General features: G+C 43.4%; 2 protein-coding genes across 3 annotated transcripts; both read right to left on the minus strand.

The window, feature by feature from the left end:
- Positions 1 to 795: 795 nt before the first annotated feature.
- LOC125774999 (putative gustatory receptor 2a) lies at positions 796 to 12486 on the minus strand. Its single transcript, XM_049445379.1, has 7 exons — positions 11987 to 12486; positions 11615 to 11838; positions 11023 to 11197; positions 4987 to 5128; positions 3413 to 3481; positions 1557 to 1646; positions 796 to 1436 (listed from the first exon to the last, which is right to left on the minus strand). Exons 1-7 carry the CDS (start codon positions 12484 to 12486, stop codon positions 1311 to 1313), a joined length of 1326 nt encoding a protein of 441 aa, XP_049301336.1. The 3' UTR covers positions 796 to 1310.
- LOC125761573 (uncharacterized) lies at positions 12317 to 15674 on the minus strand. 2 transcript variants are annotated; one of them, XM_049422806.1, is made up of 3 exons: positions 14675 to 15674; positions 14482 to 14608; positions 12317 to 13680 (listed from the first exon to the last, which is right to left on the minus strand). In XM_049422806.1, the coding sequence occupies exons 1-3, from the start codon at positions 15076 to 15078 to the stop codon at positions 13585 to 13587; spliced, it is 627 nt and encodes a 208-aa protein (XP_049278763.1). In that variant the 5' UTR covers positions 15079 to 15674; the 3' UTR covers positions 12317 to 13584. The 2 variants fall into 2 exon arrangements, with proteins under 2 accessions (XP_049278763.1, XP_049278762.1); XM_049422805.1 differs by having other exon boundaries at positions 14482 to 15674.
- Positions 15675 to 15715: the final 41 nt, after the last annotated feature.

Raw genomic sequence — 15715 nt, forward strand, 5'->3', positions numbered from 1 at the left:
TTAGCTGCTACTACCGATGTGGTCAAATTTGCCGTCTCCAATCAATTCCGGCATCGGAAGGCAACCTTCCGACTCCATGCATGACCGCTTGCTATCAGCAATAACACTAAAACATAATTAATTATGCTAGCGAGAAAGGCGCGTTAAGGGCTAATTTTTATGATGCTTTTTCGATGTTCGTGTCTTCATACGGCGGGTTAAAGGGGAGACAGCTTCCACCCGCTGGTGCCCCGGTCGGTGATCCCGTTTTCCGGCTTCGAAACACTTGGAGATGGTTTCTATAGCTGGCGTTCGGGTCATACGAAACTCTTATCATCACGGAAGTGTGCTGTTTGCAAGGATGATTTATGAGTACGTTAGTATCCGTGTACATGTGTTTTAGTGTGCTCGGGTTGGGCGTATTAACTCGACATCGGTGAAAGAACGGTTAGAACGTGTGATGTTTTTTTCTTCTTCTCTACCGTATGAAGATTTGATTAGCTTAGAATGGCACGAGTTAACGCGAGGGATTATGAATGAATTCTTTTTTGTTGCTTAAGAGTAGTAGCGATTATGTAGAGATCATACAAAAATGTTTTTATTAACAAATATCACTTTAATGTGTATGTTGAAAATTATTGCGATGAGTCAGTACAGTAAGAACGGTCACTGACACTGAATGGATAGAGTATTTTTAAGTGATTTCTATGATTTATTTCGATATAAATTAAAAGCCTTAAAACGTGACAAGTAAAAGCATAGAAAATTTCTTCAAAACATTCCACATAAATTGATGTCGTGTAAAACACTGGGCGCCTCCTTTTCGGTTGTCACTAACCACCGCTTGGACGCGTGCCTTCCCTGCACGGTTGTTTGTCCAGTACGCGTGTACCAGTGTGGTAGCGCTCTCGAGCATATCAATAGCCTCCCGGGCGACGACAAAGATGAAAGCCAAAACCGTACACAGGTCAAACGTTTATCATCGAGATTAAATCCACCACAATGTTCATTGGTTTTGTGGTGCTCGTTGCGCATTCCGGTGGATGCGTTCCCTTCTTATCCATCGCCATGCGGTGGTACTGGTATTTTCTAAGCGCACAACAAATAGTTTGTACGATACAAATAAACGGATCGCAGTTGCAAAAGCGTAAGGAATACCGCCCATCCGAAGGTTTGCATGGATTATGAATTCCGATTCCGGCTGGTGCTTTGATCCTTGGCATCGTTTATCACGATGACATCGTGGTGTTGGTGGGGCGGTGGAAAAGAAGAGGCCCGTTGTTTTAGCTCCGGTAATGGTGATGGGATGAAACATCTCCACCGTCCAATTTCTACGAAAGCTTCTGCAATGTAGTTGAACTGTTGGCCGCTGGTTGTTCCGCCTTCCACTTTGCTCCATTCTGTGCAATATCGAATTGTATCAATATCAGCAGGTACGTTGCAAGCGAACCAACGATCTGTGCCGGGCGGGGCGTCACAAATAGAAACAATTACCGATGGTAAATATATTTTACCTACCAAACCCTGGGTACAACATAGCGAAGGAACGAAGGTTCTCTGGAGGATGTAATACTCACATTAAACATTAGCCCATGATCGATGGTGAATAGGCCACCGGCGGTAAATTCGATACGCTGCTGTTGCAACTGCAGCGAAAGTATACGCACCTGTTGTAATGGTAAACAGCACACGTGCGTACACACGTGCGTATAGTTAGCAAAAACGGTTCTCTCGGTTCGATTAGTGTTGCGAAACGCTCCGTGCGTGCTCGTTATTAGTTTTAATGCAAGCGATTATAAATTATGATGCTTTACATTCTATTTAGTGGTAATATGATCCGATTACCGGTCCGGGAAGGAGATAGATTGAGTGACAAAAATGTTTAATTAAAAAACAAAATTACGTTCGTTCAGCTTCCACGAAAAATATTTGTTTCTCGTTAATGTTGTGTTCAACTCCGTCTTTTAGAGAATCATTTTGTCACTACTTGTTTCTTGAATAATTTTTTTGCTTGCAATCGAAATACTTTTACTAGACCTAATCAGCCACCTCATCATGAATCCATCACCTAATTAATAAATCTTTTAAAAAGAACAATTTATCCACTCTCAAAATATTCAGGAGTTTTCATAGACTCACGAATCCTCAATGATTCATGAATCTCTCAGAAATTTTGATTTTATGCATTTTTTTAAGTGTTTAACTTCATAAAAATTAATATTCTTATACAGATTGGATGATGAAGGAAAACTTTATTTTAAAAACAATTAAAGGAACCTCGTAAAAGGCTGCTAATTTTAAACGTTTACCACACTGCAAGTTCTATGTTTGTTGTCCTCGTCCATTAATGTAAGTTACACAGAAAACTACTCCAAAATAAGCTGTTAACAAAGTGCTGCCCCATAATTGGTGGTCCGTTTCCGCATGAGCTACATGCATCCGTTTCGCTACGTATGTCGTTGGCAGTGAAAAAACTATAAACGTTTCATTCCAGTACCCTGAACCACCCACCCACCCAAGTCTAAGAAATAAACGATTGCATGCCATCGGAGAGGAGCAGGGAAATTATGACCATTCATTAGCCAAAGCTAAAGCGAGGCAGCGTAAACTACTCTTCCGAGCCAAGCCGACATCCGGTGAACCGGCAACCGTTTGCACAAATGGTCGGCCTAGCGGGCAGTCCCAATATTGACCACAAATCATCGCCATCCCGTGTGAAACAATTCATTCCAACCCACCCGGGGTTCTTGGAGGGAGTGGGGGCGACCACGGTGGGAAGTTCCGGTACGCCGTGTACGCAACACCCAGCACCAGCGTACGCCCAAACAAAAAGACGGATATCGAATCAATTTACCGGAAAGTTGCAACAATGGGGCGTTACATAATTCATAACACATTCGTGCGTGCGTACATTCTAATGCAAATTGCGTACCGCGACCGCACACCGAATGCATCGTAGCAATGTGCATCGTAGCAAACACTCAAAACACTGGCGCATGGAAGGTGCAGCTGAATCGGTTAGATCGGGTTGAGTGCGTACAGCGATTCTAACCGGACGAACCGTACGATACGGACCCAAAATATGCCCCCAAACACCGAACGGATACATGAACATGTGTGCGTGTGTGAGTGGTGGTGTGAGGATGAAGCAGAAACGGAAAACTCCCTTCTGGTGCCCTTTCCCTTTTCCCAACAACCCAACCTGACCAGTTTTCGGGCCGGGTTTTCCATATCCGGGTCAGCTGGAATAGCATATTAAAAGCATAACTTTTCCTCCTGAGTGACAATTGCACTGCATGGGGTAAGGTTTGGGGGTTGAGCATGGAGAAAGGGAGTCGATGCAATGCACCATTAACAAAATCACAAAACTAACAAAAAAAACCACCCATTCCACTAGAAGCGAACGAATTTCTACGCACCAACTCAAGCTTACCATCGATTTCGTGTCAGGACAATTTGTTTTCCAGCCCAGTCCATGTATGAGGCTACCTATTTTTTGTGACTATGACATACAGAGGGAGGGAGAAAAAGAGAGAAACAAAAGAGAGAGAAGAACGGTAATGAAACGAACGACAATAAACCTTCAAAAGCTGTACAAGGATCACAGGCAAAAAAATGGTTCCATTTTTTCCAGGGTGATACATTCGAGGTAAAAGATTTTATGTGCTGCAATTTCAGTTACCAAAAACTACTAAACCTTTAAATGTATACAGTATACAAAGCAAGCAAAACACAAAAAAAAACAAACCAAACAACAACGCGATTTGTGACCGCGGGAAATGATCGTGTGATCAATAAAGAAGAGCAGAAATAAGTTAAATAAAACAACTTATTCTACAAATAAATGCACACACCAAAAAAAATCACATTTTATATCAATAACCCTTTTTTCTACTTTCGGATGCTTTTCCATCCCTGAACTATCTGATGGAAGCAGCAAAAAAAAAAGAAGCGGGGAGAGCAGTGTGGAACTACTTAATTTGTCATTGAAATGCAAACGAAATTCACAATCACCTTTGTTGTGCACGGTGCAAACAACAATCTGCTCTGCTGATTTATTATTCACGTACTTATTCATTATAATAATAATAATAAAAAAGTGTTATCATTATTATTACTGCTATTGGGTCAAGCATAAATCGGGACGATCATTATCGGAACGAATGCATTCATTCTGACGGTAAAAAGTGATGCTGAACATAACAGGAAAGTGTAAATATGGCATCAAGGTTGTAGCACGAAAAGTTCTCGTATCGCTTTAATATGCAACTGTTTGGTGACTGATGTTTTTGGAAGAGTGATTTGAGGAAAAACAAATTTTTCGCACCGTGACTGAAATGTAAGCCTGAAAAGCTTAGTTAAAATAGTTTACAGTATTTAGCAACCCATCCGAACGTGCTTAGATTTTCTTTTATGCAACACATTTTCATCCAGTAGCTACTAGAGTGGCGTTTGTTCCATGGTGTGCAAAAGTGTCAAATTGTGCTCTGGGCATTCTGTTTTACAAATCTAATAGACTTCCATGGTAGGATGTTTGGTGTTTTACGGCTCGATCGAGAACTGTGTGTGCGTCTGTTTGCAAGCTTAGAACATGCAGCTGTGCCCGAAATCGAAAGCGAACATTGAATGTGTGCAACCATTTGTACCGGGTGTCACTTAATTAGCATATCTTTTGCAAAGCATCGTAACAACGTTCTGTCGGGTGTGTAGAATATAGTAGCATTTAGTCCCCGAAAGATGAGAGCTTGCCAGTGTGGTTGCAGTGATTTGTACATTCGTGTGCATTTGAGTACGGTATCGTGCTGTTTTTTTGTTGTTTGTTTTTTTTTTTAAAATGCTAGATCATAGTGAAAAATGCATCACACTGGTTGCTGGTACGAATGCTGCCTCTACTAACCATCCATCATTGGGTTGGAGGAAGGGCACAAGGATTAGAACCAAAATTCCAAAAATAAAAACATAACCGAAACCAAGGTGGATCTGTGTTGAATGTTTTTCCTCAATTACCTCGTTTTTTGCCGAATTACACACGTTGCAGATGCGCAGGATGCGAAATGTCGATATGAATGCCCACGAGAGTGTGCTCAAAACTGCCCAGAAGGTTAGCATCAGTTCGCTCACCGTTGCCCACCGACCCATCCAGAGCATTCTGCAAAAGGGTGCGTTCGAGAGAGAGAGATAGAGAGAGAGAGAAAGAGAGAAAGAAAGGAAAGGTTTTAAGTTTCACGCAGTTCGGTGGTCAGTTTTCACGCGCTTCGAAACACGTATGGGAGCTTTTGTTTGTGGCTGTTATTTCGGTGGTAAAAGGGATGCCCGAAAAACGGTTGCAAATGGGTAGGCGCTGCGCATGAGAGAATGTTACGCATACCGCATACGATTCGAGTGTAAACGAGTAGAAGCAAATGAAAATGGTAAATAAAAATGTAAATACAGGGAATACAATCAATTGCCGGGTATGAATGTGAGCTGATTGAATGCACGGAAAAGATATGGATTTTATTGTAACAGAGAACATTTAAAAAAAACAACGATTTAGTGCCGAACCGTTTAGTAACAAATGTTTCAAATGTTGGAAACAATTTTACATAAAGTTTTAAAAATTGGTAAATTTAAAATTCCACTTGTCAATTGAATGAAGCATTTTATTTCCTTTTTTCCATAAATTGTAGCTTCTTTTCAAATATGAAGGTCGTATATAAGTAAGGATAATCTTAAGGTCAACTTAAAATGGGGAGCTTAACCATGTTGTTAAATTCCTAACGGAGGATAAATGTCCTTTTTTCTAGTTAATACGAATTGTTTACAAAAAAAATTACTTCACTTCTGTTGAGAACGACCGCACCTCGACCCGACGATCTAAACGAGATGCGTAGGAGGAATGTGCGTGCGCTGATCGAGATCCGGTTAAGGGAAAAAGTATACGTCGACGATTCTACTCAACAATAAAAAGCTAATTACCCTCACATCAGCAAGTACTGTGAGATAGTTTGATTCAAGTGAACTTGTTCCATCCACCTGCAAAGTGTTCGTGCGTAAATAATCCTAGCAATGGATCAGAAAACGGTTACCAACGAAGAGGCTGTATCATCCCGGGACGCGGTGCCTACGACGCAACGTGAATCCGTCAGTAAAAGAGAGGTCAGCGACGTTGAGGATGCTGTGGTACGAACGAGAGCAGTAGCAGCGAGAGTGGAGAAGTTCGAGAAAGGCGAACTGGCGGAAGCGACGCACACAGCTAAGCAACGGAATGCACGTGGTGCGAGCCAGCCGAAACCTATTCGCCAGGAGAGCGACTGCAAAAAGCAGTCAAGTAAAGACAAAGGCATCAAGGCGCTTGAGGCAAAGCATGCAACTGAGATGCTAGAAAAGGAGAATGAGATCGAGAGCTTGCGCTTAGAGCTCGAGAGAATGAAGCAGCATGAGATCGGCGCTACTAACGATCGTTACCAGCGTTCATCGAGAGCAGCCGCGTGGTTACTCGATGACACTAGTAGTACCGCGAGTGAACATTTGTCGTGTAGAAATCGCATGCTTTTAGATAGTGATAGTGAAACGGAGCCAGAAGAGAAGCCCCTCACTCGTCGCCAGGTATCCGCTCGCAAATTACTGCAAAAACCGTTACCCGTGTTTAGTGGTGTCCCCGAGGACTGGCCGATGTTCATCAGATGCTTTGAGGATACGACGAAAGCGTGTGGGTTTTCTAACCTCGAAAATCTGCAACGTTTGCGGGATAGCCTTCGCGGAGATGCACTGGAAGCAGTAAGAGGAAGATTAGCGCTGGCCGATTCCGTGCCGGACATCATCGAAGAGTTGCGAAATCTTTTTGGCAGACCGCGGCGAATTTTAAAATCATTGCTGCGTAAAGTGCGTGCGGTACCTACTCCTGATGCTGATCGTTTGGAGTCGTTTATAAGCTTCGGCATTGCTGTGAAGCAATTAGTAAGCCATATAGTGGGAGCTGAATTGAAGGAGCATCTGGATAATCCAATGCTGGTCGAGGAACTGGAGGACAAGCTGCCGGGAAGCTACCAGCTGGAATGGGTGCGTTTTAGAAGGCACAGACGTGGAAAGGCGCTGAAGGTGTTTGCGGATTACCTAAGTGAGCTGATTGTAGACATCACGGAAGTTAAAGACTTTGGCGCCAGCAAGCTGCATAGAGGAGTCGTTCGGTCGGAAAAGCGAACGAGTATGCACCATCACTCCGTAGAGGTCCCAGAAGTAAAAGCATGCTACGTTTGCCAAAGTACATCGCACAAGGTAAGAACGTGTAACGTATTTAAAAACCTTTCAGTGGCGACACGGCTTGAATACGTGGAGAAAAACAACTTGTGCATCAATTGCCTGAACAACCACGGGGAAACAGTGTGCCGATTTAAGCGTGCTTGTGGCGTTGACAATTGTCGAGAAAACCATCACCCTTTGCTGCATCGGGTACCGACGCGTGCGGAAGCAGAGTGTAACGCCCAACGCAGCAAAAATGATGCGACGATTTTTAGGACCATTCCGGTTACATTGTCAGTAGGCGACCGAGAGTACAAGACGCTCGCCTTTCTTGACGAAGGAGCTTCGGCTACGTTCATCGAAGAAGTAGTGGCGGATGAACTTAACGTAAAGGGAGTGACCGAACCGCTTGTAATAACTTGGTGTGCAGATGTTGAACGAGGCGAAGAAAAGTCAAGGAAGGTGGATATCGTTCTTTCAACGAATGGCTCGGGAAAGAAGTTTCTACTGAAGGGGGCACGAACCGTGACAAAATTAGTGCTACCTTCACAAAACGGATCCTATCGAGAGTTGCAGCACCGCTATCCACACCTAAAGGATGTACCAGTGGAAGATGCGGAAAATTTGCCAGTGAGGATCCTACTTGGCTTGGATAATATCGACCTTTTCGCGCCGCTTAAATCTAAAATTGGGCAGCCAGGAGAACCAATCGCGGTGAAGAGCAAGATCGGCTGGACCATCTATGGGCCAAAAAACTTGGTAAGCGATGAAACGAGAGAACTCATTAATTACCACACTATCCTTTCAGTCACCAACGAAGAGCTGCACGACGTCCTGCGAGCGCAATACACACTCGATGACGTTGGTACAAATGGTCAACTGCCAGTATCAACGGCTGATCGCAGAGCAGATGAAATAATGCAAGCTACTACGGTACGAATTGGTGACAGATTTGAGACAGGATTGCTGTGGAAATCTCACGTCAGGAAATTCCCACCAAGTTTTGAAATGGCAAAAAGACGACTAGATGGCTTGAAACGTAAGATGGCTAAGGATAAGGAAGTCGCCAAAGCGGTCCAGAAAATGATTCTTGATTACGAAGAAAAAGGGTACGCGCACAAGTTGACTCAACAGGAACTAGATGAGACCGATCCTGCCGCGGTATGGTACCTTCCACTAAATGTGGTAAAGAATCCCAACAAACCTGGGAAGTTAAGGTTAGTTTGGGACGCAGCTGCAACGGTTAAAGGTGTGTCCTTAAACTCGGAGCTATTGAAAGGACCAGATATGCTTTGTTCGTTACCATCTGTACTCTGTCCTTTTCGAGAAGGCCGCATTGGGTTTGGTGGAGACATAAAGGAAATGTATCACCAAATAGTCATACGAAAAGAAGATAGGCAAGCACAACGATTCCTGTTCCCTGATCCAACGACTGGTGACCCTCTGATGTACGTAATGGATGTTGCTACATTCGGATCGACATGCTCCCCGTGCTCGGCACAGTTCGTCAAAAACAAAAACGCCGACGAGCTCTCCAGCGTATTCCCCGAAGCTTGCGAAGCAATTAAGCATCGACACTACGTCGATGATTATTACGACAGTACAGATACGGTGGAAGAAGCGGTGCATTTAGCAAAACAAGTGTCGTATGTGCATTCGAAGGGAGGTTTCCACATGAGAAATTGGGTCAGTAACGGAGAGCGTTTTAGTGAGGAAATGGGAGAAAAAAGCCCAGCTGATGCGATCAGTTTCAAACAGAAGTTGGCAGAAGGTACGGCAACGTTTGATCGAGTATTGGGAATAAGGTGGAATGTAAAGGACGACACATTTCAGTTCACGCCTCCTACTAAGGCCCTTGAGTATGATCATCCTACGAAGCGAATGGTAGTAAGTTGCGTTATGTCGCTATTCGACCCGATGGGATATCTCTCCCCATTTCTGGTGCTAGGAAAGATACTGGTTCAGATGTTGTGGAGAACTGGCTGCGATTGGGATGAAAAAATCGATCATGCGAGTTTAAGTAAATGGGAAGGCTGGAGGCAACAAATGCAAAAGATCGAAGCTGTAAAAATTCCTCGTGCATATTTTGGAGCTGCGTCATCAAAACAGATACTAGAGCTTCAACTACATATCTTCACTGATGCCAGTGAGACAGCATATGGCTGTGTAGCATACTTTAGGGCAGTGTTTGCAGACAAAGTTAAATGTGCCCTGGTGATGAGTCGCTCGAAGGTTGCCCCTATTAAACAAAGAACAATTCCACAGTTGGAACTATGTGCTGCTGTGCTTGGAGCTAGGTTGGCGAGAACAGTAAGAAGCATGCATAGGCTTACCATTGACAAGCAAGTGATCTGGTGCGATTCACGGACAGTATTATCGTGGTAACGTTCTGACCAACGTCGATACAAACCTTATGTTGCATTCCGAATAGGTGAAATTTTAGAAATTTCAAATGTGATGGATTGGCGGTGGATTCCCTCAGGCCAAAATGTAGCGGATTCACTAACCAAACAAAGTAAGGAATGGTGTTTTAAACCAGATTCAGCATGGTTAAAAGGACCAGCGTTTTTGTACGATAGTGAGAAAGAATGGTCAGAGCAGCCGACTATTGACATGAACACAGCAGAAGAATTAAGGGCATCGTTTATGTAGTACGAAATAGTAATACCGACGCCTCTAATAGACCTGACTAGGATATCCAGACGGACAGTGCTTGTGCGTACAATTGCTTGCGTGTTGCGGGTTATTTCTAATTGCAAAAAGAAGCGAGATAAGAACGAAATAGAGACTGTGACAGCAACTAACGCACAACAGAAAAATACTGGCGATTTAGAACAATGTAGTGAAAGTGCCGTTAAGAAGAGACGAATATTATATATCTAAATGTGCATTAATAAGGTTAATAAGAATAAGAGGTTAACGGGCAACATGTAATTTAGCGGTCGTAGGGATTTAGTAACACTAGGTGGTAAAACCACACCAGGATTACGAGTGGGGGTGTTGAGAACGACCGCACCTCGACCCGACGATCTAAACGAGATGCGTAGGAGGAATGTGCGTGCGCTGATCGAGATCCGGTTAAGGGAAAAAGTGTGCGTAGAAACGGATCCGGTCTTGTCAGTAGCTAAGCAATCGTTGGTGAGGAAGATACTAGCTTAAAAAAAAACAAACTTAAGCACAAAAATAAAGTTGATTTATTTAAAAAAAGTATACGTCGACGATTCTACTCAACAACTTCCGTTAAATGATAAGAGTATTTCAATTCCAAAGCAATTAATTTCTAGTTTACTACTTTTTTGTATGCTTCAGTATTTCATAGCACTTATTCATTAGCATTTCGTCGAACGTGAAAAAAAAGTAATACTTTACTCTGGTTCCTTAATCCTTAAAAAATGAACCTTAATTAAATATGTTAAACAATTTTATTTCCTTCAAATAGAGAAGAAATAAAGGCAAGCAATTTATTAGCGTTTGTTCGAGAAAGCAAACAATCAATTGAGCAATAAAGCATGAAGGAATGCGGATAAATAATCACATTCGGGTCTGTATGTGTGTTAAATGGCTCATACCACGTATTCGTAATTCTCAGCAAAGAATTCGCCCACAAAAGAGGACCATTTTGTTTTTGGTTTGTTTTTCGTGCATCACTTTTACACACGAGCCGGGTTGGAGTTTTAATCGCCGAACTATTATGCACGGTTTTAATGATCAACAGTCAGCGGGATGCAACTCGTTTTCCAGTAAAAGCTAGTGCAAATGAAGCCAAGCGATACAAAAAAAAAAACGAAAACAAATGTATAAAAGAACAAAACCATTACGTACCGAAAAAGTTTCATCGTGCAGTAGTAGAGCAGCGTCGTGAGCGTTACGAACAGCGTCATCAGGATGAAAATCAACTGCGCCCCGTACGCTTTATTAATATGCAGCGATAATAAATGCAAATGTGTGTATAAATTTTTTATGTCATTAATTATTTTCATGCTGATGTGTTCGCACGCTTTCGATTGTGAATTCATCAGGCTGGCAACGAGCAGCGGAAATTGGCCCGACAGTGTACCAGCGGGCGCCGGCACCGTGCCGGGGGCTTTTGCCAACCGTGATGGAGGCGCCTGGTTGACCGTAATTATTTTATGCTGCTGCTGTTTGATTTTATGCCATCGCCGATCGGCCCGGGGGATCGATGGTACGTTTGGAACATTCGCAACGGATGGTGGCGTTTGGCGTCGTTCGGTGTAGGGATTTGTGTTGATACCCGAATCGGTTAGCGATTGATGGGCCCGTGGGTATGATGAAGTGATTTCGGCCAGAAACTCCACGGAGTGGCCGGTCGCGGTTGTTTTCCCATTGCGTCCGGTGCACTTCTCAAGCCGAAAACGGTCGTAATGGGTTTGCTCTTCTTCGCTGGTGTACGTGCTCAGCTCGACCAGCAGCTCGTTCATCAGCTGGAGACGATTTTTAATCAACTGCACAAAGGCCACGTACTGAATTTCGACCGCCGAGCTCGTCAGCATGGTGATGAAGCACTGGAAGATGCAGTACTCGGACGCTGGTATAAAGTCGCTCATGTACATGATGCAGTTGTGGTACTCGGACACACCGATGGCGAGAAAGATGAATGCCGCCTGTAGGCAGATAAATCTATCGACAGGAAGTGTGGCTCATTGTTTTATTACAGTACAATAGAAAGGCCAATGAGTGCGAATCGCACGGCGGAATGTTTAGTGCATTATTGGATTAAATCATTCTATGAACTGTTTTTTTTTTTGTACAGCACCAAACAACTTACCTGCACCATTGGGCGTGATTCGGCACCAGTGACAACCGTTGGACAATCTGTTCGTCAACCAGCAGCACGCCGGTAACGATGGCGGCCAGTGAGCGTTGGGTCGCAAGGGCAACCGTATGCAGCAACCAGAACAATACCAACCCCGAATACCGGTTGTAGATGTCGATTACTATCGAAACAAAATTTGCTTCCACCTGTTGCTGGGTGGCTGATGTGGGTCGATTCTCGTCCGGTTCCTCGCTCGCCGTAATGCCGTAAGCATCCGTATAGTTAATGTACAGATGAAACGCACTGTACCCCGTAACGATGGCGAACACGTACAGTACACTCCATCGCGTAAACACCGAACCACCGTTGACCGGCACGGCAAACGGCCACAAGGCGAACGTGCAGGAAAGGATGTGAAGCGGTCGAAAGCAGCGTAGAAATTGTTGCCGTGAGCTGTGTGGTGAAGCCGCTGTCAAGGAATTCCCGTTGCTTCGAATCGCATCCGTATCCATCGGGATAGTGGCTAAGGAAGATCCTTCAAGACACTTTTGCAATGGTAAGATATTTTGATAAATTTTATTGACACACTAAACAGAGCGCACACTCAACACACGCGGAATCACGCGTAAGATTCACAACAGTTGGATGGAAAATATTTTTCTCACCCCGTTAGCAGTAGCTAAAACCCATTTTCTACCAGTACCAAATATGATTAATGCTCTCGGTTGATGGTTGGCAATTATCCTCAAAGTGAAGTGTTCATAATTGAGTATAGCTAACGTGTTGCTCAGACAGTTGGAATGAATTACGCTTTCGGGGTGGTTTATTAATGCATGTTAAGTGTTAATTTGATTCTGTTGTACCACCACTGAGCACACTGATTGTAGTAGGAAAAGCTATTATTGTCTTATTACTTTATTTAATTCTTCTCCTTAATAATATGAGCTTTCATTCCATTCAATGTAACTGGAAGCAAACATTCAAACACTCGGAACAATCTTAAGTGATAGCAGTAAAGCATGTGAAGCCTTTGCACCTATCTTTAGCACACGATTGGTCACATAATGATGTTTCCCGAGGCGTTTATTGAACGCATTCCCATTCATGAGCGGCATGGCCTTCTTATAGGTGGTTTCGTGCGTGATGATTATAATCATGAATTGCATAAATTTCCCATTCACTGATCACTTCACAACGGTGGCCGTACTTCTCGGCCGGCCAGAGCAGCATATGCATTTAAATCGAGTAATTAAAGGGCAATGGGAATGTGCAATGGGATCTTTTTCTTTTGTTTAACTCGGTTGTCTGTGTCTGTGAGAGGATCTGCCGTAATAACTGTCGCTTAATCACCGTTAAACGATTGATCGAACTGAATCAGTATGATTAGATAGGTTGTGGTGGCACCAATAATCTGTGAGCAGAATAGATATATAAAGTGGGAAACGTTATCTAAGCATAGTTTGTAGTACATAAAAGGCGTGAAAGTACCGCATGGAGCAGTGTCAGATCTACGGTGAACAGTCCTCCACAGGAGATGGACGTTTTGAGATTCAAAAACACTATCTGTTGTTGAGAAATCTGCAAAGAAAAAATTCTAACCGATGAAATGGTCAAGGGATGCGACTGTAATTTACCAGCCGAAAGTGGTTCCTTTGGTTCATCCCATAAGCGATAGGCGGTCGAAGCAGATGAACAGTCGCGCGTGCCTGTGATGGGACAGTGATAACGAAAGTAAACGAAGTAGGAACATTCGATCACTTCACCCAGTAAGAAAATATGAAGGATTTTATCTTTAAGCATCGCTTAAATCGAAGTTCCTTAGCGGTATAATTTCAGTAATTATACAGCGCAGCTTAACAGAATTTAGATTCTCTTATACGGCGATGTTTAGAGCCAAGTGTCATGCTAAAAGAGCGCTACTTAAGCGCTGTTTAAGCAGAAAGTAGAATTGGAGAAAAAAAAGTTTATTTCTTCTTTTTCCCTCTCCTCTCTCTAATCTCTCTTCTCTCTTTTTCTTTGATAAATCAGCTCTCTTCATATCAATTATGACTAACTGCGCCTTATCTCTTCATTTCAGTATTATACTTTGAGAGACTAACAGATTTACACTATTGGAGGCTATCGAGAATTGAACTCTGTCTATCTAATCCAAATGTTAAACTCTAGATGGTCTAACGGTATGAGCTATTAAACTATGATGGAAGACCTTTGCTAAAGGACCAATAAGTGAAATGGACGGCTAGTTCAATCTGTTGATTGCTATTAGCTAGAACTCCAAGTATAACACAAGCTTAAAGGCGCTAACGGGATGCTCTGCAGTAGCACACTAGCAACTGGATGCTGTTAGGTAGAACTCAAAGTATAACACAAGCTTTCAGATGCTAGAGCTAGAATCGGAGGAGAAGTTTTAGAGTGGGTAAGCTTGTATTCTGCTCGGATGAGGTATTTTAGAGACAATAAGCCGCTGTTTCACCAGAAAAGCTGATTTTTTCTTACTGGGCACCTACCTCCTCCACCGTGGTATGACTGAAGTAACAGAGCGCAAACATTTCCATCACAAACCAAACGATCCAGTACACCGTTTCGAGAAAGTCCTCCGTGCTATCGCCTTGTTCAACGTTTGCTTCCGCATACCTAATCCCGAAGCAACAAACATAAGCATGAACCAATTGCATTGATAACCTTTTTTTTGCAACATACCGTACAGACACCATGCATGTATTGTACCCCAGCTCAACCAGTGTGATAAACTGGAAAAGCAGTAGAATTGTGTTTTGTACCCCGAAGCATTGATTGAGCAACCCGACAGCGCTCAGCAGTTGCTGGTGGATGTCTACGAGATGACGGATGGATTCGAAAGCTGATTCACTGCCGCGTGCTAGATGTGGGTGCAGCTGCAGCAGCCAACCGTTTAGCAGCCTTAAGCGGTCTCTGATTAGCAGCGCATATGCTACAAACTGTAGCTCGCTGATGACGCATAGTGTTTGCGGTATGATGCAGAGCAGCAAGCAGTTGGACGAAAAGGGTGAGCCACTGTCCTGTATGTACATGAGACAGTTGCTGATCTCCAATGTTGCCTTTACACCAACACTTAGGATGAGCATTAGGAGAACATTCCTGCATAGTAAAAGTACCGGTTAGTTGATAAGGTGTTGTGGCGTCTATTATGAATTCTACCCACCGCAACCAAACAGCATTGGTGATCGCAGGTCGTTTCAAGCCTAATTGCTCCACAGCTTGTATCATCACCGGTATATGGTGATCAATCTGCACCAGCAGTTGAATCAATCGATTCAGTGCTGGCTGTCGGAATAACGACACGGTTACGAGACTCAGCACCAAGATGCAGCCAATGTATTGATTCTTCAAGTCGATCGCCACACGCACCAAGTTCGAATCGGTCAGCTTGCTTGATTGGCTTAGTGACGATAGGATATGATAGGAAACGTAACCCAGACAGCAGCCAACCGCATGCAGCAGACCAACGATGGAGAACTCTAACGTCTTTACATTTGCTCGCTTAAAAAGCCAATCGCCGGATAGGTTGCTAACGCTCTTTCGCACGGTAACGCAACCAAAGCACTGTTTCAGCGGTACATAGGTGAAAGCATTTAAGCAGCACACTTTCGAGACGAGATAGAGCGGTATAATGGCGGTTTGTAAATTTATATTCCATGCACAAGCTTTACGATTGGCCATTACTGTGACGGATTTATGCATCAGCAACAGTGATTTCTAATG

This window comes from Anopheles funestus, chromosome 2RL (assembly GCF_943734845.2).
Source record: "Anopheles funestus chromosome 2RL, idAnoFuneDA-416_04, whole genome shotgun sequence".
NCBI classification, from domain to species: Eukaryota; Metazoa; Arthropoda; class Insecta; order Diptera; family Culicidae; genus Anopheles; species Anopheles funestus.

Excerpts from the sequence above, each read along its gene's own strand:
- LOC125774999 (XM_049445379.1), bottom strand. The coding sequence starts at position 12,486 with ATGGATACGGATGCGATTCGAAGCAACGGGAATTCCTTGACAGCGGCT. Across the intron at positions 11,839-11,986 it reads AATCACGCCCAATGGTGCAG|ATTTATCTGCCTACAGGCGG; the intron begins GTAAGTTGTTTG and ends TCCTGTCGATAG. Across the intron at positions 5,129-11,022 it reads TGCACGATGAAACTTTTTCG|AATGCTCTGGATGGGTCGGT; the intron begins GTACGTAATGGT and ends ACCCTTTTGCAG.
- LOC125761573 (XM_049422805.1), bottom strand. The coding sequence starts at position 15,078 with ATGCTCATCCTAAGTGTTGGTGTAAAGGCAACATTGGAGATCAGCAAC. Across the intron at positions 13,681-14,481 it reads GTCATACCACGGTGGAGGAG|GCACGCGCGACTGTTCATCT; the intron begins GTAGGTGCCCAG and ends GTCCCATCACAG.